This window comes from Heloderma suspectum, chromosome 4, assembly GCF_057233095.1.
Source record: "Heloderma suspectum isolate Gila_16-S chromosome 4, 16-S_ref, whole genome shotgun sequence".
In the NCBI taxonomy this organism is placed as follows: Eukaryota; Metazoa; Chordata; class Lepidosauria; order Squamata; family Helodermatidae; genus Heloderma; species Heloderma suspectum.
Window position 1 is genome coordinate 226,894,178 of NC_139461.1, and position 24,497 is coordinate 226,918,674.

The window sequence follows — 24,497 nt, forward strand, 5'->3', positions numbered from 1 at the left end:
GAAACACAGTTCACGGTTCAGGCCTGGTTCACACGTAACATCCAAACATGGTCTAGGTTGTTGTCACTTTAAGCTATGGTGGCTTAAGCTACTCACTGTAGCTTATTTTTGAAATAGTCCACGATGCCCCGCCATACGACTGGGCTAATAGATGACTGCATAATCTGAGTCATCCCCACCACCCCCTGTCCTGCTGCAGTCCTCCTGCCTGAGCAGTGGCGCTGTTTCACCCATTGACAACATTGCAGCAGCCTGTTTTAACCTTCCACAATATTCCAGTGAGAGGGGAGAGGTGTGGGGTGAAGTACAGGGGCTGAATTCCCGTCTTCCAGCATCACCGTGGCTCTAAAGCACTGGAAGGTTTCAGGATCAGGACCAAACTTCACACACAGTCTCTCCCTAGTCAGGAGACACCCAATACACCATCAAAACCCTGTGCAATGACCCCAGAGGAGGGAAAATCCTGGCTGCACCAAAAAGGGGATGGCAACTATAATACCATGCAGGTTTGCAGGATCAGAACCAAACTTCATATGCAGCCTCTCCTAGTAGGGAGGCAGCCAATGTACCATCAAAACCCTGTGCAATTACCTCAGGTGAGGGAGAATCCCAGGTGCAACAAAAAGAGGGTAGCACAAATAAACCCTTGGGGTTTTGCAGGATTGGGACAAAACCCTCAGTTGTGCATTTCCCTCCATAGCCATTGCTGGCATAGATGCCTTTATTGTCCAAAATTGACAATAATAAAGTGGAGTTGCACATTTCACCCCCCAACATTGTGCTTCAGCACTAAAGAGAAATTGTGCAATGGCGCAGAAGTGCAATTGTGCATCCCCCACAGCCATTTTGGAGAAGTGGCCAGAGAAGGAAAAAGGGGGTGGGAGTTATAACTCCCTGACAGTTTTCTGGAATGGGGCAAAATTGCACCGGTGGGGTGCCCTCATGGGGAGCCTTCAGATGCTGCAGTGAATAATTGCACAATTTTGCTTCTTCATGGAAAAGTGCGCATAACAGGAAAAAGGGGGTGGGATCTATAACTCCCTGACAGTTTGCTGGAATGGGGTGAAATTGCACAAGTGGGGTGCCGTCATGGGGAGCCTCCAGGTGCTGTAGTGGATTATTGAGGAACTGTGCTTCTTCAAGGAAAAGTGAGCAGTTCTTTCTCTATTCCTCTATTTTCCCCTATTTCCCAGTTACGCACTTTCAAAATAGTGATCAGGGAAGCCTGTCATTGTGTAACTTCACTTTAGCGGGGTAGCGCAATAGCACAAGGCTGTCATTGTAGGCAGGGAAAGCTGTCATTTTGTAACTGTAGCACAGTATCAGGAAGGCTGGCTGTGCTTGTTTGGTTGCAGTTGTCCCTGGGCTGCTTGTCAGATCTCAGAAAAAGGGTTCTACTGGCTGGAGCACAGTGGCCACAACGGTTTTGACTGCTCTTTCCAGGCAACTCTATAGGCGATCGGAATAAGACACACTGAGCACCAGATGGCACAATAACCTACAGTGGGTTAAATAACCCTTAGTGCAGACCATGGGTTATCAGAGTGGCTTATTTTGGCCAAATAAGCCATCGTGGATTTAAAAATTTCCGACAGATGACACAATAACCAATGATGGGTTAAATAAGCCATTGTGGGTTATCGTGTCATATGAGCCTTGTCCCAGAGTATGGGTTGTCATTGAATCGTGTGTCGTTATTACATGCGAGCCTTGTACTATGGTTTAACAAAGGGTTTTAACCATGAACTGAGGAAGAGAACCCATGGTTTGTTGTTGGGTTGTGAACTTTGGGCTATTCATACTTAGCAACCCATAGTTAGATCATAGTGCAGGGTTCGCACATAATGACAACCCACGATTCAACAACAACCCATACTCAACCTATACTCTGGGTTGCTCTTACGTGTGATGCAGGTCAGTATACAGTAGGGCCTGTATCTGTGTCAGTTGTATCTCTGAACCAAAGGGGATCTGAAATAGCAAGTGAATCAATGCTGTTGTCGTTTACACTATTGTTTACTAGTATGAACATTTCTGCTTTTCTGACCATAAAATACCGTATCACTGGAAGGGAAAATAATACATTTATATATTCTGAAGCAATAGGACTTGCTTCCTAGCTCATTTGCTTTAAGATTGCAGCCATAGTAGCATCGAAGTATTGCAAAAGGTTATGAAAGCCACATGATTGCTTACATTCTTTCTTTATTTTCAGAGTGTTCATTGAGGATGTATGGATCCTGTCTAACTAGATTTGCTTTTAAAACTAGTGATGTTAATATTGATATAAAATTTCCCTCCACGGTAAGTTAAAAATATCTGCAATGTTATCTAATTAGAAATATTTTATGGCCATGGTCTCAAAGATTTTTTTACTACTATAGGTTTCTGAACCAACGATGAGGTTCTTGACCTGGAATTACACTAAGCAAGCACTCTCAGAATGTTCCACCAGAAATTTTATTATGAATAAACACAAAAATCCTAATTTCAGTCCAGTCTAGTTGCTTCAAAACAATATTTAATATTTCGATTGCCAATTCCTTCTTTTAAACCAGAGTTTAGCTTATACATAAGTAGGATATAGGCTATGATAATTTTGATGATTAAGTTATATGTAACAGGACAAAAGAAATGGATGCCATAGTACAAAGCATACTGATTTGGAAGTAAGTTCTATTGAAACAATTGGGTCTTGCATCTGAGAAAATGTGCTTAGGCCTGGGGTACATATTTGATAAAGGAAGGAGAGAATGAGGGTAGAGGAGGATTCTGCACCTCATGCTTCTGATGAGGTATATTCCAGAGAGCAATTCTATGGCCCCTGGACAGCGTCTGGGGGACCATAAGATAGTTTGGATTCCTGGAACCGAGATTGGAGACAGCACCCAGACTGAGGAGTCCGAGCTCCTTGCCCCCTCCTCCTTGCAGCCAGCGTGGAGAGAACTACGCCAGCAGCATCTCCAGGCTTGCAAAAGCGACCTTGGAGAGGGACGGAAAGTGGGCAGTTCTGTGGGTGGGGAGGGGACTGGGGAAGTGGGATACAAGCTATCCCAAGCATGCATTTATTAATTCACTATATTTCTATACCACCCCATAGCCAAAGCTCTCTGGGTGGTTCACAAAAAAGTTCCCTGGGCGGTTCGGCCTTGTTCCCTCCCCCTCTGCAGAGCCCTAGCTAGATGGGCAAAAATGCCCGTCTAGCAAAAATGCAGAGCAGGAGAAGCATGGAGGTGATAATCGCCTCCGCACTTCTCCCAGTCTGCATAGGATACCCATCAGAGTTTGGAGGCTGACCAGCATCCAGATAGGATGCACCTTTAGTCTATGAAAACATATGCCTTAATAAATTCGTTAGCCTTTAAGGTGTTACAAGACACTTGGTTATGTTTGCTGCTACAGACTAACACGGCTACCATTCTTGAAATTTTTTACTAAGTATGTGAGTCTGCAGAGGTCCAGGAAAGGCTTTGTGGAATATGTGGGTTTTGAGAGGAGATGTACACGAAGCAGCATGGGCTGCTTTGACTTTAGAGTGACAGCTTGTCTGATCCAACCTTTACGTGCAGGAGTCAGGAGGCATACCTGCAAAGTGGCCTCTCATTGATGTTGTCACAAGCAATATGGGTGAGGGATCCTGGAGTTGAAAGGGTGTCTTGCTGCCTTTGCTGAGCAGTTTGCAGCTCACCATACCTCACACTGGAGACGTAAAGGAATCTAGAAGGGACTTGAATATCAGGCCAAGTGACTGCACCAAATGCAGTAACTAGTGCATGAGATCGGTAATCCACTTTGTGCTGTTAGGGGCAGTCATCCTAGTCTCTTACAGCTCCTTGAACCCTTGGGGTGAGACCTTGTAAGGTGTAGACACCTCTGTAGCAACTATAGGGTTTCTTTCTACCCTGGGTAGCCCCTTCCTCAACTGAATACTGACAACAGCATGCCCAAATGCATTCTCCAAGCAGATATATGAACTGCTTAGGGATTTTATTATATTTAGCAGTATATAAATATCACAAATAAATAAATAAAAATAAGTAGGTGGTACACTTGAGCTGAACCCAGTCCCAGGTACTAGATTGCATGGGAGGACCCTTCATTGTGCACAATTCTTGGTGACTTGATTCAGGTTCCAGAGGGCAAGTACAGCAGGCCAGTTTATACAAGCATAAGACCCTGTGCTCTGCTTGTTGTACAGGCAGAAAGAGGCTGGATCGTACATTATGACTGTTATGAATATGATTGTCCTGTTTGCTTTGGTAGAATCAAAATAAGGGTAAAATAACCTTCTTGCTCATTATTTTAGATGAGTCATCCAGATGTTCTGATACAGGTGCTTGATATTTTGAAAAACAGCGGTAAGTTTCGTTGTTCTTTATTTCTCATTTACTTTCTCCATTTTCTGATTGATGCTGGGAATACAAAGGGAGCTGACAGAGGACATAGTAGACTTCTAACCTGCTATATTACCCAGATGAATTTGAATCCATTTGGGAGAACTATGGGAGACACTTCTATTTCCTGATACACTCTTTTGTTTTGTTTTTTCTCCTTCAGCTTCTTACTCTGATGTGGAATCAGATTTCCATGCCAAAGTTCCTGTTGTTTTTTGTAAAGATGTTAAAAGGTTTGTGTACTTTGTGTTATGGGTTCATGTTAAAAGGATTATTGAGACGATACCAACTTCAGTTTAATATTTTAGAATCCATTTTAGATTGCAAAGGATAAAATTTAATTCTTAAATTTTTGGAGCTAGCTTTAGAACTATTTCCTAATTTGTCAAGGAACAGAGCTTTTCATAGATACCTCAAAAACAACAAAGCACAGTTCAGCCAAAATGTTAAGCACTTTTAAGACCCATTGATTTCAGTGGGAGAGATTTGAGTGTATTCTTAATCCTTCTTTTGAATCCAGTGGGACTTAAAAGTGCTTAATGTTTGGCTGGATTGTGGCCAAAGTAATAAATAAACTTCAGTATCTGGTGGAAGAAATCAACACATGGAAAGAAACTAATGCAGACTGCATGCATGCATGCATGCATATATATATATATATATATATGGGAAGAGTTGCATGTTCTTTAGGTTTTTTTGTTTTCAGAAACAAAAAAAAGACAGTGATACAACTTTTCTTAAAATTTCTTTCAATGTCAGTGGTTTAACTTGCAAAGTAAGTGCTGGAAATGATGTGGCCTGCCTTACAACTGACCTGCTAGCTGCACTCGGCAAACTAGAGCCAGTCCTTGTTCCTTTGGTGTTGGCTTTTCGTTACTGGGCGAGAGTAAGTTTTTAAAATAAACACATTTCTTCCTTTCATGTGTACTTCTTATGTAAATGCAATAAAACTTTTACAACACTTAAGCAATATGTTGTAATATAAGTACTGTAAAGAATACATTTTTAAATTATATATTTCTTTTTAAATGATACCTCTTTCTGAATCAGAAAGTATAGAGCATTTGAATAAAATCCAAGTGACTGAATACAGAGCTTCCATACACACACTGAGGCTTCCTAGATGTGCATCAGGACTTCTCAGGCCTCCTCTTTCCATGGAAGCTCCCTGTAGTTCCTGAAAGATGCTCCAAAAAAATCAGAGGACCCTACAGAACAGCCTCCAATACAGTGTAAGGAGATGGAGTTGTAAGTGGAAGTCAGGAAACATTTGTTGTGTGCTATAATGGATCTGCATACAAGAACCTTGGCCCCTTGTGTTGCATCTTTCTTATATCCAAATTAGTCAGAGTTTAATTCTACAGATACAGCAAACTCTATAGGGAGAAGGAAATCAGCATATTTGAGATGTGAAAGATGAGTCAGAGTTTCCTAAGCAACAAAGTTGAATTGATGGGAGATACAAATGATGACAGAATGGAACAGTACATATAGTTCATGAGTTCTGGCTAGAGTAATCATAAAAAAGTGTTTTTCCAGATTCTGGTTTATTGCCTTCAAAGGATGTCTGCATTCCACTTGAGGAATGTCACTTACACTCTGGCCATGCAAAGGTGTATGCATGCTTATGACAGTCTGCAAGTGTATGTTATATAAAACCCCCTCTGATGTCCGTTTTAACGAAATCTTGTAGATACCTGAATTGAATGGGTGTCTTACATGTAACCTTTGCTTATATAAATGGAACTCGCCCTTATCTAAATTTTTCATGAGTTAAATATTTGGATGTTTTCCAGGCCATGTACATTGTTTATCTCTTGTCAGGTTGGTTTGTAGATAATGGGCTTGTTTATTTTATGACATTCCTGTCCTGCCTTTCTTCCATCATGTAACTTAAGGTACAGTACATAGGGGTCCCAGGTGGTCTCCCAATCCAGGCACTGACCAGACTCACACCTGCTTAACTTCAACAAAGTTGCTGCATTATGTGCCTTCAGACTAAGTCCTGGTTATGTAGGCCTTTATCCTATGACTGCAAAATGCTGGCTGCCTACACTCAAGGTTTGCAAGGTCTACTATGTTTTGCTTTAAAAAAAAATAGAAGTACATCATAGAACTAAGGCCTTTCTTCTCCCTTTTTGTAGTTGTGCCATATTGACTGCCAGGCAGAAGGTGGCATCCCTTCATATTCCTTTGCCTTAATGGTGATATTTTTCCTTCAACAAAGAGGACCACGTATACTACCATCATATTTAGGCAGTTGGGTAAGTTTATTAAAAAAGTAAAATATAAGGGCCTGGATTTAAGAACCATGTGATTAGTTCCATTGACCCAAAGGAAAAAGTCAACATTCCACTGGACGTGTCTAAAGTAACTTTTGGATATCTGTTGGCTATTCATATCTTAACATAATTTATAGTATAAAATAAATGTTTATATGTCTGAACCTCTTTATATATAGCATGTGATTTTGTTATTTGAAAAGTCTTTTTTCCCTTTTCTTTTAGATCGAAGGTTTTGATTCTAAGAAGGCTGATGACTACCAGCTGAAGGGTATAGAAAATGAAAAGTATGTAGTGTGGGAATACAAACCATCCAATAATGGAGCAGGGAAAAATTTGAGTGGTGTGGAAGGAAAAGCTAAAGGTGAACAGCACAGAGGTAGTAACAAGAATGCAGCAAACCTAGAAACAGACACCCAGAGTAATCCAAAGGAGAAAAATGGCAATGTAAGTAATTGTCTTTAAATGGAAATTGGCATTTTCTTTCTTGATTTCTTCTTGAAATGTCTACATTTAATGACCAAAAAATCAGAACTTTTAAATTTCCTTTTTCTGCTTTCAGTCTAAGTTAGCGTTGGAAACACCACACCAGATATCTCTGGGACAACTGTGGTTAGAATTGTTGAAGTTTTATACACTGGAATTTGCTTTGGAAGAATATGTTATCAGCATACGGGTACAAGAACTTTTAACCAGAGAGAACAAAATCTGGCCTAAAAGGCGAATAGCCATTGAAGGTGAGGCACTGCATTTTGTAATAAGACTTTGGGAATGTTTTAACTTTGCCTTACTTATCTGACTTTCTCTATATAAAACACTATCTTTTGCTACATTGGGTACAAATATTTTTTTTTGTCAGTCTGTCACATACTTGGCCTTGTTGACTGACATGCATCTGAGGCCATTAATTAATTAAATGGATTAATTTAAAAATTTAACAGTTTCCTTTGAATTTGTATTCAAACATCTCTGTAGCTGAATAGATCATATTTCTAGAGGAGTAACGGCCTCAAGTTGTTCCCCCCCCATGGGGGGGGCATATATTCCTTTCTGGATTTTCAAAGTAATTTCAAACGCAAAAAACGTGCCATTGCAGTTTCTTCGTATGTTTATGCCAAAATACTGAGTGTTCATGTTATCACCTCGGCCTACTGTGTGCCAGCCACCCTTTTGAATATTGAAGCCAGAGTGGGCGATCACTGTGGCTTATAGTGTCATGTGAACCTGGCGAGGGTGGCTTAAGCAAGGGTTAAACAGCCTTGGGTTTACATAAGCCACCCTCACCGGATTCACACAACACGATAAGCCACAGCAACTGACTGCCATGGCATGAATATTCAAAAGAGCAGCTGGTACACACCACAACCCACCATGGTTTAAGCAAGCTATGGTGGGCCGAGATGATCGTGTGAATTTGGTCACTGTTTTGGATGTAGTTTTAATGTTTGGCCTAGCCTAGCACTGCATTAACTCCACAAATGTGGAACAGTGGATCAGTGAGGAGAAAAATCCTTGTTGAGCAGTCATACTGATGAGAATGGGAATGACAGTCTTGTTATTCCTGTCTTTGTTATATTATCATTCAACCTTGTAATAAAAAAAAATGTTGGTTTCAAGATAATTTTTTTTTTGCATAAGTTCTATGGATAATAGTATAGGACTTCAGCCCTATTTTTAAATGATATAAGTTTGATTCACTTGATTAATGAAATCATGAGTTTTGTACAGATTTGATTGGTTTGATTAAATTGATTAAGATTGAATATGAGAAAAAACAATAGTTCTGAATAAAACAGGAATACTTTATTTTTAGATGATGCAGGCATGTGTCGCACCAGGAATCATATTAGAAGAGGCATTCCATGTTCTTGCTCCCATGCAAAGGAATACCTCTTTTTAAGATGGCAGTTGCCATCTGCAGCTTTTATAAATACTTGTTCTTAAAATATCTGCTGACTGATTAATTAGGGACATCCTTTTTAGTCAGTCAAAATGTTTTCATCAGTTACTTTGATTAATCAACTAAAATGTTGCAGCCGTATTTAAAATGCAATATAGTGTTGTCATACTGAAGGTCCTAACTGAAAAGCAACAGCAAACTTATTACTGGTTTGTCTTTTTCTAGATCCCTTTGCACTAAAAAGAAATGTTGCACGGAGCCTGAACAGCCAGATGGTGTTTGAGTATATCCTTGAGAGGTTCAGGACAGCATATAAATATTTCGCATGTCCACAGAATAAAGATGGGAGTAAGCCCAAACCAGATTCCAAGAAAAAGGAAAAGGGAAAAATTGGTAGCAAAAAAACTGGAGAACCTGTAAACAATTGTTGCCTTCCACAGCAGGCCAACATTACAGAGAAGCAGAACACAGGTCATGCGTGTAATATACAGGAGTGTGAGTTTAATGAATGTAGCAAAATGGAAACTACGTCTAGGAGATGTACTTCTGAAGACTTAACAAGCTTGCTGGTAAAGAAACCAGACATTGTAAACACAAACTCTGAAGACAGAGAGGAAATTGCATCACTTATTACTAATGAATGCTGTGAATTAGAACAGAAATCATTTAAAGCAAAGGATGATCAAGAGCCTTCAGCCGAAGAGGAGCCAAGCCACCATTGTGTTTTTAGTGAACGTAGGTCCCTTGATGCAGATTCTGTTAGTGAATTATCTGACACTGAAAGTAGACAGAGTTCAGTAATGGAGTATCCACAAAAGAGTATGTGCTCAAGCACTAGCACATCAACTACCTCGGACAACTGCAAAGCAGTAGGAGACATTCAAGACACTAAAGATGAAGTCACCACAGAAGATATGCATTATGTATTTGATAAATTTGTTTTGACTTCTGGAAAGGTAAAATGAGCTCAAAACTCCTTTTACTATTTCTTTTATGAAATCTTCTTTCCCTTAAACATATTTTAAGATCTTTGTTAAATAAATATGTGGTATGTTTTATTTTGTAAACAGAGTGATCCATCTGACTCGGTTACCAGAACCAAGCCCCAAAAATTTACTGCTCTAATCTTTCAGTTATTTGGCCATGGTGCCATTGTCTAATGTTTTGTCTAACATTCTTGAGGCTGCATGGGATAAACAACAACTCTCAACAATTTGGTTAGAAGGTTTTACACACTCCCTCCTGACATAAAGGACAATCTCAAGTTGTTCCTACTTGATAAGTGACTGCACTAACCTTCACAACAGTAGTACTCACAGATAGGAAGGTCTTACACAGGCTTCATGAGAATTCATTCCTTTTCCATCAGGGTAGCCTCCACCACCTCACTAAAGTGCTGGTCTTATGGGCTGGATGGCTACTCCCCAAGTTTCCTCCAGAAGCCAGATGTCTCAGGGAAGGTGCTAATAATCTGACCGGGGCAGCACATTCATTGCAGATTCCTCCATCCATCCTCTGGGCCTGTTCGCATGTCATGACAGACCAATATGAGTTAATTAACCCACTGGTGCTGTCACGTTGTGCTATGCACCCACTTGCACCATTTTTTGCATGGTGGCCATGGGTGCCTGCCTTGCCATGACTTGTCATGTCACGCAAACCCAGGCAGCAGGGGTTGTTTGAGGGTTAGACAACACTCAACTCTAAAACAAACCATGGGTCATTTGAGGGTTGTCTAACCCTCAAACAACTCCTGCTGCCTGTGTTCACACAATACAACAAGCCAGGTGCCCATTGGCACGCAACATGACGCAACAGCCCCCGTGGGTAAATTAAGCCATAGTGGGATGTCATATGCGAACCATTTCACCGTGTTTCCTTTTTCTCTGGCAGGAGAGGCATATGAAAATGCTGTGGCTAATGCCTTTGTCCTCCCTCTAAAGCAGGATCTCCAACCTTCTTGGGCCCATGGGCACATTTGCCATTTTGAAAAAGTGCCCTGGGTACCACCACAAATTTGCTGCTGTAGTAGGGTGGGGCACTAAGTGGAAAAAAATGTTGTGTTTGTATGTTTGCATGAATTTGCACCCTGTGTGTGTGCCAGTCTCTCTGGGTTATCTCTCTTCTCTCTCTGTTCCCTCTTTCTCACTCTCAGTCTCTGTATCTCCCTCTCTCTTTCTTTCTCTCCCCCCCTCCACCGCTCCTCTCTCTCTGGTTCTTTTTCTCTCCCCATCCCCATTTCCATGGGGTGAGAAAAAGCCCCCTACCAAAAGTTGGCTAGGAATGGTGAAGCCCACCCCCCTCCAAGGACCCTGTTGCCTCAAGGGTCAACATAGTAGTAGAAGTTTCCACTGGAGGAATGGGCAGAGGCCCCCCCACACACACATAGTTTCTCCAGCTGGAAAGTCTTGTGAGCAGAGTTTTGCTTACAGGTATTGTGGATCCAACGCATTGTATAATTTATTTCATTATCTTTCATAGTACACAACTGCATGGCATAGACACAATTAAAAAGTTGGAATTACAGCAATAAACCAGACAATACCTGACACCATATGCAGGCTTTGACTCCATTTCACAGTACTTCATTTGGCACTCTTCTCTGGCTCTAGTACATGTTTCTGATTCCAGCATATCCTAACTGCTAGACCACTGCCAAACCCTGGCTTTCCATCCATAGGTGATAGATTCCTGATAATTGTATTTGTCACTGAAGATGTTTAATGGGAATTTGTGGTATCTGCTGGTTCTCTAGTCTGCATGTTTTCATTGATCAATAATAATAATAATAATACCTTTTTGAATGCTTTCTTTTATTATCCTTTTAGTATGTAAATCTTTGACTGTCTTTGTCAATACGTCAAATAAAATACAGCATAGCCATGGAACAAGTATAAAATGGGCTTAAAACTCTTGAAGTTCATCTTCGTTTTTGCAGGTTACCTACTTCTTGACGCTAATGGTTAAAGATACTTTGAGTTACCCAGAGTCTTGTAAAAAACATGTTTTCTGCAGGGATTCTGTTACATTTTTTTTAAAGTATTAGTTCAGAAAGACTTCCACTTTCTCCAGATTTTGGACATGGTGATCAAGGAAAAAGTAGGAGTTCTCCATTTATGTTTATGAAGGTATGCAGTTACAATACAAATCAGATGTTCAGTTGTTGGGCATGTTAGATTCATGAATATCTAGTTCCTATAATCCTAGAAAATAGTTTCTATTGTTTCCTTCTGTAATTTTCAAATTGGAAAAATATATTTACGATGGACTGGATCCAAATCTGCTCTTGCATGAATGGAAGCCAGTTCTGTTCATACAACCCCCCCCCCCCCATATTTGCTAATTTCTGCCCTCATAGTGCAACCCTCTGTGCCATCTCCCCACACCATTCTGGAGCGTCCATCAGGACTGGCTTTTCAGGGGGTGGAGGAGTGGGTGGGAGAGCAGCCAGTATCAAATTTTGAGGTACCTGCCTGTTCATAGCTGAGAAAATATTTCAGGTTTCTAGATAACAGCATCAGATTTTTAGGACTTGGGCTAACTAGGCACCTGGTATTTTTCCAACCTCATTTTTCACCTGTCTGTTCTCATCTATAATTCATCAACAGACTTTTTTTTTGTAAGTAACAGCTGAAGAATAAAAAAACATACAATAATTTTAGCTAATTTTTAAAGTATACAATAGAGTTTAGAGTTCTCACAGAGAGAGGGATCTTTGAGTGGCACATAACACCAGGAAAACAATCATGTCTGCATAAGCACATTCCAGAAGCAAACAAACGGAAGTTTGTTTTGGAACTTCTAACTAGTTCTCTGAAGCTTTCTTTTCTCTGTTGTCAACAAACCTATTCCAGCTGTATGCCAAGCCCCAAACTTGCCAAGACCTGCGCTTATTTTCTCAGCACCAAATTTCTTATGTTGCTTTTTTTGATTTTTGTTATACCAGTCACAGCTACCACTTCAGGCTTTTCCTTATCTTTATTTAGTTGTACACAGAAATACCTTGAACTCTTCCTGAGCCCCCTGCAATCTCTCTCTCTCTCTCTGTGTTGTGTACATACGTAATACTGGGTATGTTGCTAGCAGGGAATATTTAAGCCCCATATATGGTTTTGGCCACAGTTCAGATGCTACTGAGGGAAAGTTTCTGGTTTTCTGAGAGTTGTTGTGCAGTTAGGGCTAAACCTGTGCAAGTTCCCCCATTCCACCATCAAACCTCAGTATGGATTTTCTCCCTCCCCCCATCTCCCATGCTTTGGAGTTGGGCCACTTGAGTATAGGGGGGGGTGAGGTATTGGGCATTTTTTATCATTGGACTTGGACAAGGCAGGGGACCCTGGACTAATGACAGCTTTCTGTATGCAGCTGTCTAGCATTATGGGAACAATTTTGGGAACATGCGATATACATGCCTATATCCCTCCCTCCCATTTATAATATGTGAAGCAGGCTTGAAAAACTAGCAGCTTTCCCAAGACTGCTCATTGAGTTGAGCCTAGTACCTGAATCCATCACTTTCTCCACTGTAACACACCAGCTATCCTTGGGAAGAATAATACAGCTTACTTGAACAACTTTAATATAAAACCTTTTTGTTTGTTTCTGCCATAGCCTCCAACTATAGTATGCAGTATCTGCAAAAGGGACGGCCATTCCAAAAATGACTGCCCGGAAGATTTTAAGAAAATTGATCTAAAACCACTACCACCAATGACAAATAGATTTAGAGAAATACTTGATCTAGTATGTAAAAGGTGCTTTGGTAAGTACAGTTTTGCTGTTGTGCTCAGGTTGTGAGTTCTGTTTTAAAATTTAACAGCACAGGCTAAACACATGAAACTGGGATTTCCCCTACTTAAGTCAGTGGAACAAGTTATTTTTTATGTGACTGATAGAAGAAGAAGATGCTCCTTTGTTCTAGTTCACAGTAAGGTCACCAGGATGTTTTGGAGTTTGTCATGGATTTGGCAATAACGGGTGGCTGAAGTGGCAAGAGGAAGTAGCTTTAGTGACCAAGGCACCTTTAATAATGGGGAGCTTCTGCAGCTCCCAGCACACAAACATGATTTTTTTTCCTTTCATGGGTTTTGTCTGATACTTAAGATTACACAGTTGCATCATAAATGTAAAATGCCGTTATCAGATGTTGATTACTCATCCCTGATTACAGGGATGAGTAAAGTAATGGTTATTTGAAAATGGTTTGGAAACTAATAGAAAATAGGGCAGCAAGATTGTTAATGGGGACTGGTCGATATATTACACTAGTGCGCTACGATCTGCGCCCAATTCTGGGAAATTTCTGGGCCCAATTCAAAGTGCTGGTATTAATTTTAAAGCCCTAAATGGCCAGGTTACATGAGGAATCATCTCCGCCTATATATACTTGCTAAGATCATTTTCAGATGTCCTTCTCCAGTTACTCCCACCAAATGTGGTCTGGTGGATGGCTACTAAGTAATGGGCCTTTCAGTGGTTGTGGGATGCTCTCCTGAGAGAGGCTCACCTGGCGCCTATATTGTGGTCTTTTCGGTGCCATGTGAAGACGTTTTCATTTTCTTAGGCTTTTTAGTCCTTCAGTTTTGCTTTTAAATGAGTATTGTGTTTTTAGAGCTTTATTTGACTGTTAGATGTTGCTAAATGCCTCAATTAACTTTTATTTGTTTAGATGAATTATCACCTCCTTTCTCAGAGCAACAAAATCGAGAGCAGATTCTGGCAAGTTTGGAACGATTTATTAGAAAAGAATATAATGGTATGGAACAGGAAACCTTTTTTAATAAATAAAAACATTTTTATTTGCAGTCATCTAGGCTATTCTTTACAGATCTTATATCTATCTATCTATCTATCTATCTATCTATCTATCTATCATCTATCTACACCTCTCCTGAAACCTAAGGTGGCTTAAAACAAACTGTTATGTAGGATTAGATCAAGGTTTAATCATACATAGAGTAAACCCACTGAAGTTAGTCATGACTAAGTAAAGTCTCATTGATTTTAGTGGATCTATTCTAAGCATGACTAAGTCTGAATCTAACTCATTAAAATTAAAAACAATATCTTACATTAATAATAGAACAATATGTTGCATTTAACAGTAATATTAAAATCACATATTGTAAAGCATTAAGATTAGCAAAAAGCAGCATCTAAAATCAATATTGGCAGCAAGTTAACAGAATGGAAAGAATACAGCTGTATGTTTCTCTTGCAATTGTGCGTGAGTGAATGAGTGGAACACCCTTGGATCTTTCTCTGAAAAATGGATGTCTATATATGGTAATATCTCAGACAACAGGTTCCAAGGAGCATCTAGTTTCCCTCATTCTTAGGGAGGATATTCTAAAAGTTCTGTGTTCTCAAAATGGAATAAAAAAATAGAAGTTGACATCAAGCAACAATAACTAATGAGAAATTCAGAGAAGTGAGAGACATTCTGGTCAACAATATTAAAACGGGACTTAGAATCTGTGCATTAATATATAAACTGAAAAAATAAGTAGATTAAAACAATTAGACTTATTCAGGCAAAGGTGTGGTGTGTTTTTAAGAAAATAAGAAGAGCCATACTGAATCAGACCAAAGGCCTATCTTGTCCAGCATTCTGTTTACACAGTGGCCAACCAGCTGCCTTTGGGAAGCCCACCAATAGGACATGAGTGGAATTGCACCTTCAAAATGTGTTTTGAATGTATCATAAAAACCGTTGAAAAGTTTATTCTGGGGTGGAGCTGTGGCTGTGTGACAGATATTATTATATAAAGGAAATGTCGTTTTTAAAGCATGATGTTCCAGTTCATTATCAAATATTCATGGACATTAAAGCATACTTCCAGGCACTAGGAAAAGTGACATATGCTTGATAAATGTGGCAAGTCAGCCAGCAGGGGTTATACTGTGTCTGCTATAATATGGATTAAAATGTTTGTTTTGTTGGTGAAATATGATTACTCAATCATTATTCCATTGTGAATAAGTCAAAAGTTAAATTAAAAATCTGTTACACTCTGTTCCTTTGATCAGACAAGGCCAGACTGTGCCTGTTTGGCTCTTCAAAGAATGGATTTGGATTCCGTGACAGTGACCTGGATATTTGCATGACACTAGAAGGCCATGAAAATGCAGAGGTAGTTCTTTTTTAAAAAATAAAAGTGTATATAGTTGAAGGAAGACCTAGTGTAATGTCATATGCATATTCAAAATACTTGCTGTTCTCTAAGGTTTTTTATTAATTTGTTTTTCCTAGAAATTAAATTGTAAGGAAATTATTGAAAGCTTGGCAAAGGTTCTTAAGAAGCATCCAGGTATGTGCATTGTACTATGTGTTGTATAATGTTTGCATTTATGTTTACTTTTCAGTTTTAGGGAATATTTTACATGCCAAAATCTTACTTTTCCAGGTTTAAGAAACATCCTGCCTATAACAACAGCCAAAGTGCCTATAGTAAAATTTGAGCACAGACGGAGTGGCTTAGAAGGAGATATAAGCTTATACAATACACTGGCAAGTATCTGTTTCAGTAAAAGTCACAGCACTGTTCAAAGCTTGCCTGGACATGCTAATTCTTTAAAACCTAAAAATGCAGGTACCATTTAATGTTTTCAGATAAGATCGAAATGAAAAGTAAAGAGTGTTCTCCTAACCAGGAGTGTGTGTGTATGGTGTGTTTTGTATATCAACAAAAGTAATTGAAAGAAACAAAAATGGGGGCTAATGAATGCACAGAGGGACATCTTTATAAATTGCCCAGCTAAGGACATTCCTTTGTACTGCTTACAAAAAACAGGAGGACATTATCAGAAAGGCCAAAAGTATAACAAAGGACAATTTGTCAATCCATATTAGATGCTCTCCATATGCTTCACAGTAACTGATTGTACATGATCTTTCCTAATTTTCTTGGCAGCTACTGCTAACTAATTTAGAGGAAATATATTTATCTAGATTCCAGAAAAACAACTCTTTTGATCATCTGATAGACTGTTAATCAACTGTTGCACTCTGAGCTGACCCATACTCCAGGGTTCCCCTATAGTGGGCAATAAAGAATGTTACTTACAGTGTCCTCTGTTGTATTTTGGCTCCATGCCCATAAGCATTGATTGATTGGGTCTCCAAATATCTGTCTTTGATATTTGCCAAAGGCATTGGGTTGGATTCAAAGGGATCACAATGTGAGTGGAAAGGAGTTCCACTCATTGAGAGGATCTGGGATATCTGCTGAGTCCCCTGCTTTATCTGCACACCCTGCCATGTACCAGAAAGTACCTTTGTTGTACATCAGGGGTGGGCAATGCCCCCCCCCCCCAGTGCCCACCATTTTTTTCTTCAAAAAGCTTGGCATCTGCAGCGGCTACAGAGCACCCAAAGACCCAAATTTAGCTTGTTTGCAAGCTAAATTTGATCCTCTGGGTGCTCCGTAACTGCTACAGAATCCCAAAAGGGTTCTTAGAGCAAGCTACATTTAACAATTGTAGCACTCTGTAGTGCTGTGGGATGGTTTGCTGCTGAATTTTGGCCCTTTTGGGGAGGGTGCCCCACAGAATGCACAGCCCACTGTGGCTCCAGAGAATGATAATGGCACCCAGACCTCCAGAAGTTGCCCATCCCTGCTGTATATGATTCAATTTAAAGGGAATATTTACCATAGATGCTATCCCTAACTCTTTTGTACTAATTTCATACTCGGCAGTTGTCAGTGGTGTAGGAGCTTAATCATATGCTAACAGTAGCTAATGATTTAAAGTCCTAAAATTGCAAGTAGTATCTAGAATGAAGAATGTTTTTTTTTAAAATTATGTATTTTTCATGATATTATAATGCACCCAGTTTCTCTTCTAATATAGTCACACAGGTGGTCATCTATCAGCCACTGGCGTCTTTGCTCCAAAACGGATCATGTATAGTGTTCCAGTTCTGGCTCCACAATTACTTTGCATAGTTGTGTTGTGTTTTGAACTGGCTATAGCGAGAGACTACAGTAAGAAATGGGAATGTAATGAGCACAGTTTTTCTTAGAAAGTCTTTGTTTTTAAGACTTGGGCTGCAATCCTATGCACATTTAACTAGGAGTAATTTCCATTTAACTTACTGGGACTTAATTCTGAGTAAACATGCTTAGGATTGTGCTGCATAACTGGCTACTTTCCAGTGTTCACATCATGTGCGTCTTTCCCTGGATTTGCATTTGGTGTTCTTGTGACCTGCAATTTTCTAACAACATCTGTGCATATAGAATAGTGTATAATGTTTCATATGATTGGATTGCACATTGTAGCATACTGAATGACAGCCTGATATCGAAAACCTTGACTTGTTTCCCAGGCACAGCACAATACGAGAATGCTTGCAACCTATGCGGCCATTGATCCAAGAGTCCAATACTTAGGATACACAATGAAAGTTTTTGCAAAGGTAAAATATAAGTGACAGGAGTAACTTGAGCCTGGGTGTTGTATGTGTTCAATAATTCATGTTCCAAACAGTTGATGCTGATTCAAGTGCAAGTTGTTTTGAAAATGATATTCAGAAGTGTTATGTGGCTATGTTCAAGTCTAGGAAGCTTGCACAATTCCTGATCTTGGGCAGTGTCTTTGATATTTCTGTTGAAGCTACTAGTGCTTTTGTCATATCAGTCAATGCAAACTTTAGTTTTCATAGTCAGTTTTGGTGGCTGGATTATATCTGTTTGATAGGTAACTTAAGCTAGCTGCCATAATGGAATTTGAAACAGTAGTTGTACTATACACCAAGATTGCTTTCTTGCCAGTTTAAAATTATTCTCTTTGTCTTCAATTGTAACCTTTATTTTATTTATTTATTAAATGTATTAATCGCCCATCTGGCTGCTCACCCAGCCACTCTGGGCGATGTGCAACATTAAAAACAGTTCAAAACAATAAAATTCAACATTAAAAACATCACATTTCTAAAATTACCCTAACCCACCCCAAATGCCTGCCTGAACAACCACGTTTTTAATGTGTGGCAGAAGCTCATTACCTTACACTAAGGCATATACTAATATGCGGGTCTATAAACAGGACAGGTGGCCATATTGTTGGCTGCCTTTTCACTTGCAGTCTTTAATAGGCTTCATGAAAACAATCAGTAAGAATTTTGGTAGAAAGTGTATATTTATATCTAGATTATAGAGCTAGCATTTTTCTGTGTCAGTGGCCCATTAATCAGAATAAAATATTTAGAGGCCAGGATCAAAAGCAGTGCTTTAAGCATGTCCAAGGGTTTGTAGGGTGCCCAGTGGGATTTCTTTCTTCTTTGAAGAGCAGACATCTAGGCAATATCATAAATGGCTTTTGAACTCCTGTCAGTTTAAAGAACTCCCATATAAAATGGGAATTGCTGCTTAAGAAACAGATTAATCAGTGCCATATAGAACTAGTTCTTTGGAGCTTTATCCTTTTTGGGGTGTCTTTCCAGAAATGACAGCTTTCAGTAATAGTATCCTTGTGTGCATTTGACTTTGGGTATGTTTTAATATTTCGTGGAAGCTGAAAATATGATGCTCGGATTTGGCAGCAACATCACAAAATACCTTTTCTAATGAAACAAATAGTATATTTTTCTAGTATCCTATTCGTTAGAGCTAAACCTCTTGTCATATGTTCATTATAATCAAATTATATATGACCAGCGCTGTGATATTGGAGATGCATCCAGAGGGAGCCTGTCTTCATATGCCTATATTCTTATGGTGTTATACTTTCTGCAACAGAGAGAACCACCAGTAATTCCAGTTCTTCAAGAGGTAGGTTTTATTTATTTATTTGATTTATTAGCCACCCATCTGGCTGGCTGCCCAGTCACTCTAGGCAGCGTACAATACTAATAAATTTACATAATCAACTGAACAAAACAACACTATTCTAAAAAACCCTAGCCTACCCCAAATGCCCTCCTGAACAGCCAGGTTTTTAAAGCCCAGCGGAAGCTCATCAAAGGAGAAGGTGCCATGGAAGACAGTTTTGGGAATTCTGTTTTTTCTCAATTCACTTTGCGTGTCAGACCAGTGTTGAACATTGTTCTTTCTGAAGAGCTGTTGAAGTCAGAACTGTGTCTTTCCCTAGGTACTCCACGGGCTCTCAACCTTGTCACCATGAGCTTCTCTTATGGCTATTTCACATATAAGATTCTAGCGCAAAAGGCTCTTCTGAGTAGGAATTAATGTGCTCCTTGAGTGTAGTGTTAAATCATCATTCATGATGATTGGACATGCAGATTTCTTCCTTTGCATACACTCCATGAAAAATCTGTGCAGTCATCATATTTGATGGTATGCATGCGATAGCATATTAATTCCAACATAAAAGTGTTTTGTATTTAGAAATGTTCATAACATGTTAAGCTGCCTTAAGAAAAATGTAAGCATTCTCCAATGGAGCTAAAAGCAAGGAAACAAAAGTAATATTCTCTAATTTCATTATCTGTCAAGGCTAAAAATGGTGGGCTCTTGGTTTTAGCTTGATTTTTAAAAACCGAACTGAGGTATCTCATACACATTTGTAGTATACGTCTCCTTTTGAAGATATATGGACTACATATTTCATTGCCCTCTCCACTGAGTAACATCATTATTATCTTTGCCCCCGCCCCCAATCCGGCATTCTAGGTAAGGGTATGATTTTCTTGAATGATTGAACCCCAGCATCTTTTGTTTTTAAAATAACTATTAATGATATAACTATTTCTATCTCTAGAAAGATCCACCTGGGCCCCTAGTAACATTTTCAGTTACATTCTTGTTCTTTTCAAAGAGAGAGTAGTTTTGTATCTTGAATTTGTTCAATTTTCTCTCCATTTTCTGCCATTATTCTTCATGGTGTTCTAGATATTTGATGGAAAACAAATCCCTCAGAGGATGGTTGATGGATGGAATGCTTTCTTCTTTGATGATACCGATGAACTGGTAATGTTCTAATTCTGGAATCACCAATATGAGTTTTTGGGTCTAGTTTTATTATACTACATGTACTCATAATTATTTGTAAAAGTGCAAGCAATATAGTCGACATTCCACAAATGAAAAAAGCAACTTCCTGAACAATCTGTTGGTCAAAGTGGAGGGAGGGTGCAAAGGAAGAGATGAAAGTCAGGGGAAAATTAGCTAATTAGCAAAGCAAATCTTTTGGAAACTGTTACATAGGAAACCTGTGTTTTCCCTGATGGCTAGTACATATTGTAGATTTCATAGGGTTGTTCTTGGAATAATATGATTCAGTGACCAGATTTGCATGTAACAACCAGTTGTGGGTTATTTAATCCATGATTGGTCAGGAGTGAGTGAACGCGCTGCCTCCCACCCACTCACTGGTTCCACTTCGTTTCCTGTGTTTACCAAACAATAGCGGTGGCATGTGAACCCAGAACTCTGGATTGTTGAGGGACAAATAACTCCGAGTTTTAACCCATGATTTGTTCTTGGGTTAAAACTCTGGGTTGTTCCTCCCTCAACAACCCAGAGATCCAGGTTTGCACAGCATGGTGTTCTTGGGTTGTATGGTAAACAGAAAACAAAGCGGAAGTAGCAACCAGGTGGGATGCAGCTTGTTTGCCCCTGTGTGGCCCCAACAACCCATGGGTTGTTACATGCAAACCAGGTGAGTGTGGATTTTTTTTTCTTCTTTGGGAAGGATTTTCTATTTTTATTTTTTTCTATTTAGCTACATTTACACCCCACCTTCGTAAAATATGCCTTTGGTGGCTAACAATAAAATCTTCAATTAAAAAATATAAAACCATCTAAAATCAAATAAGAACACATAAAATAGGAGCTGGTTAAAACATCATTAAATTAAAATACATGCTAAACCACAGAACAGCCAAATCAGCTCTATAGGCCAAATGCCTGTTTAAGAGCACAATCCTATCCAGACAGGCGGCCGCCTCCGAACTCAGAGGCGACTGCCTATCCATTGCAGGGCAGGAGAAGCACGGAGGGGATTTTTCCCTCTGCGCTTCTCCTGCCTTGCATTTTTGGCTAGAGAGCCGATTGCAGCTGTCTAGCCGTGGGAGGGCAGAGCCGGGGAGGAGGCTGCTGTACGACACATTGCATGTGTCGTAAAGGTATTTCTGCCCTCCCAGCCCTGGAACACTCCCAGACATGCCCCTTTTCGGCCACTTCATGCTCCTCTTGCAGGCGGGGAAGATGGGGCTGTTCCGCGCTGCCTTTGGGGGGAGGTCAGTTCCCATAAAACAAGATATCCTATGTCCGTCTAGCCACTGTCTAGCAGCTGTAGGATTGCTCCCTAAATAAGGTTATTGCATGCCAGCAGAAAGGAGGTGAAACATTTGGGGGTAGGGGAGGCATGGAAAAAACACCTTATGTTTCTAGGCGAGCAGGAGTCGTTTTCTCTGTATTGATACTGAAACTGTAAGATTGGTATGAGGGTTTTTTTTACTGACAGCAAGAATGAGAGGTGAAAACTCTACAAGGACTGCAGATGATCTATGCCATGTAGGAGCCATACAATTTGCCAGTAGCCTAGATGCCCAGAGAGTATCCAGTTGACAGATTGCCCTGTCTTCCTTGTTCCTGTCACTGCCTGCCTACCGTCCTGCCCCAGCTAGAGCAGTATTTCAGGGTGCCTGTTCTCGCCCTGTAAATAGGACTGGCAACTGGAGTAGTCCCACACTGCTATTTTTAGATTGAAAAATATGGCACAGTGTTATGGTGACTATGCCTACATGCTCCCTCATTTTCCATTTTCTAGGCTCAAAGGGCCAATGGTCAGAGGTTGGGGGTGGGGCAAGAGTTAGAGTGTAGAAGCACAATTGTCATAGTACTCCACTCTGTGTTTGGGAGCAGGAGCAGCACAGGACTATCCCAGTCCTAGCATTCATAGCCTGAAAAACTATTTGCTAGACTGCTCTACAAGTTAAATGAAACTTACTTGCTTGCTTACTCCTGATGATTATTCAGCGCAAAAAGACAGTGGGGTAGTCTGGACTACAGTTGAGATGGTTCCCTTTCAACACTAATGCTTCTTACAACCAAAGAATTATTTGTCTCTGCATTGAGGATGTTAGGAGGGGATGTACCCTTACCTTGAGTTTGCACATGTTCATGTCTCATGAACATAAAAATACTTCTATTCCTTGTCTACCATGTGGTAGCATACATTAAGGATAATACAGCTTCGCCATAGATATATTCACAATATATTACTCCAGAACCATCCCAAAGTTAAGTATTATGTTCAGAAGAAATTGTACTGTGTTAACTTTATCTGCTATAACCTTTATACAGAAAAAACGTTTACCTTCTCTTGGGAAAAACACAGAATCACTTGGAGAACTCTGGTTAGGGTTACTGCGATTTTACACTGAAGAGTTTGACTTCAAGGAGTATGTCATCAGCATTCGGCAGAAGAAGCTGTTAACCACCTTTGAGAAACAGTGGACATCCAAATGCATTGCTATTGAAGGTACTTATGGAATATTTGTTATCAAATAAAAATACTTTTTTCTGGAGGAATTTCCATTGGCACCAATAGGAGACTTATGTGCTACTGAATGTTTTTACCTGATCTTTTAATATTGTTTTTGCACAGATCCTTTTGACTTGAATCATAATCTGGGTGCAGGAGTTTCCAGAAAAAGTAAGTTTTAGAAAAAGCTATTTAGCACTAATGAATTTCTAAAACATGAGTTCTTTAACCTTTTTGTTTTTTCTTTCACAGTGACCAATTTTATAATGAAGGCATTAATCAATGGGAGAAAACTATTTGGTACCCCTTTCTATCCAGTCTTGGGAAGAGAAGCTGTAAGTTCTCTCATTTTGTCACATTTCTGTTGTAGTCATAAATGAGCAAGTATCTTTACTGCAGTTTCAAATTCTGTGTGCCTAGTGCCTTAGACAAATAGCTATCACTCGTGCATGCAGTTCCAGGCTTGCATTGAGTAGTTGAACATAATCAAGTTGATAAAACAGAATCAAACACTTCTCAGTATTCCGTCTTACTCAAAGCATGTGATCTTCCTTCCCCATGACTGTTGCTCCCCTCATGCATGCAGTCCCAAGAATGATTATTTATGAAAAACTTGAAAACTTACATTGTCTTAGATCGCTTGTTGCCCTGTAAAAAAAATACTGGCTGGAACCTAATACCCACTTATCTGGGAGTAAACCCTATAGGACTGAATGGGGCGTACTTCTGAGTAGACATGCGCTGCTTGTTTGTTTCACCTATCTTGTCTTAGAAAAAGAAAGCTATAAAAACCCTAATCTAGTATCAACATAACTTTATTGCTAATGAGTTTTGAAATAATGTATATATGAAAACACCAACCTTGTTTTTTTGATGCTTCAGGTACTGGGGGCCAGTGAGATTGGACTTTTTCCCTTAATGAATGCCTTGTTTATGGAGATATGCAACTGTTGTTACTCATTCCTTTTTCCTGTTTGTATATTCCTCTTTGTAGAAAGTGAATTCAAGGAACTTATAATGGTTTGGTTTTCCCTCTTCAGGAATACTTTTTCAACTCTAAAGTATTGACTGATGGAGAACTGGCACCCAATGACAGATGCTGCCGTGTCTGTGGCAAAATTGGTCACTACATGAAGGACTGTCCCAAAAGGAGGAGGTTGGGAAAATACACACGCCACTCATTTGCATTTACACTGAATGAAAATGAGGAAAATATTTTGTAGAGAAAATTAAAATGTCTGCACTTCTTGTTTTCATGTCCTTGTTTTCCTCAGGGAATGCATCCCACTCTCTTAATTGTGCTTTTGAAAATTGTTTTAAGAAAGTCACATATTCAATCTTTTCCCAAAAGGAACTCTCCTCAGCCCAAGAGTTGGTATAAAAGAGTGCTAAATATTGTAGGAGATTACCTATCCACTTGTTGTGTAATCTTTTTAGGTTTTCAGGAGCAGTACTGGAACAGGAACA

The 24,497-nt window shown here is 39.6% G+C and overlaps 1 protein-coding gene across 4 annotated transcripts in view; it reads left to right on the forward strand.

Moving 5' to 3' along the window:
• The window catches only part of TUT4 (terminal uridylyl transferase 4), a 54,387-nt gene that overhangs the window by 14,865 nt on the left and 15,025 nt on the right, over positions 1-24,497 (forward strand). For all 4 annotated transcript variants that reach the window (XM_084852520.1, XM_084852523.1, XM_084852521.1 and 1 more), the window contains exons 6-25: positions 2,216-2,304; positions 4,307-4,358; positions 4,558-4,627; positions 5,154-5,280; positions 6,539-6,658; positions 6,902-7,123; positions 7,239-7,413; positions 8,802-9,532; positions 13,188-13,338; positions 14,245-14,331; positions 15,606-15,709; positions 15,829-15,886; positions 15,983-16,086; positions 17,908-17,997; positions 19,238-19,351; positions 20,432-20,509; positions 22,850-23,027; positions 23,154-23,201; positions 23,283-23,365; positions 24,071-24,186. In XM_084852520.1, the coding sequence (XP_084708646.1) occupies positions 2,216-2,304; positions 4,307-4,358; positions 4,558-4,627; positions 5,154-5,280; positions 6,539-6,658; positions 6,902-7,123; positions 7,239-7,413; positions 8,802-9,532; positions 13,188-13,338; positions 14,245-14,331; positions 15,606-15,709; positions 15,829-15,886; positions 15,983-16,086; positions 17,908-17,997; positions 19,238-19,351; positions 20,432-20,509; positions 22,850-23,027; positions 23,154-23,201; positions 23,283-23,365; positions 24,071-24,186 (2,797 nt within the window). The remainder of the gene's footprint in view (positions 1-2,215; positions 2,305-4,306; positions 4,359-4,557; positions 4,628-5,153; positions 5,281-6,538; positions 6,659-6,901; positions 7,124-7,238; positions 7,414-8,801; positions 9,533-13,187; positions 13,339-14,244; positions 14,332-15,605; positions 15,710-15,828; positions 15,887-15,982; positions 16,087-17,907; positions 17,998-19,237; positions 19,352-20,431; positions 20,510-22,849; positions 23,028-23,153; positions 23,202-23,282; positions 23,366-24,070; positions 24,187-24,497) is intronic.